This window comes from Corvus brachyrhynchos, unplaced genomic scaffold (genome assembly GCF_000691975.1).
Source record: "Corvus brachyrhynchos isolate BGI_N302 unplaced genomic scaffold, ASM69197v1 scaffold193, whole genome shotgun sequence".
NCBI lineage: Eukaryota > Metazoa > Chordata > Aves > Passeriformes > Corvidae > Corvus > Corvus brachyrhynchos.
Window position 1 is genome coordinate 834,463 of NW_008237087.1, and position 565 is coordinate 835,027.

The 565-nt window shown below is 64.2% G+C and overlaps 1 protein-coding gene across 1 annotated transcript in view; it reads right to left on the reverse strand.

Moving 5' to 3' along the window:
• Nucleotides 1–549, reverse strand: part of POU6F1 (POU class 6 homeobox 1) — a 4,190-nt gene extending 3,641 nt beyond the window's left edge. Inside the window, exon 1 of the mRNA XM_017728689.1 lies at nucleotides 378–549. Within this exon, the coding sequence (XP_017584178.1) occupies nucleotides 378–549 (172 nt within the window). The remainder of the gene's footprint in view (nucleotides 1–377) is intronic.
• Nucleotides 550–565: the final 16 nt, after the last annotated feature.

Consider the following 565-nt stretch of genomic DNA (forward strand, 5'->3'; position numbering starts at 1 on the left):
CTGTGGGATGGAAACGGGGTCAGAGCTGGGGCAATGGGGGCCACCGGGACCCCCCCGGATCGTCCCCCCCCAGCCCGTGGCCACCAGAGTCCCAGGGGGTCCCTAAATCTATAAATCCGTCCCCTGGGAGCTGCCCAAAGCAGAGCTGCTGCAGCTCATCGCGATGGGGAAACTGAGGCAGGGATTGTGCCCCGAGAAACTGAGGCTGGAATCCTGCCCGGGAAAACTGAAACTGGGATCCTGCACTGGGGAAACCGAGGCTGGGATCCTGCACAGGGAAACTGAGGCAGGGATCCCACCTGGGAAACAGGCTGAGGTCTTGTCCTGGGAAACCGAGGCGGGGATCCTGTCCAGGGACACTGAGGTCAGAATCTCACGTGTGGAACTGAGAGTGGGATCCTGCCTGGGGAAACTGAGGCCGGGACGTGGCCCTGGAATTCCCGGGGCTCCCCGTGGCCCCGCGACCGCTGGATCCCGGGATGGGGTGGGCTCGGTCCTTACTATGCCGGGGTTAAAGGCCAGTCCGGTGATCTGGGGCTGCACGGACATCGGGGGCTGCACGGAC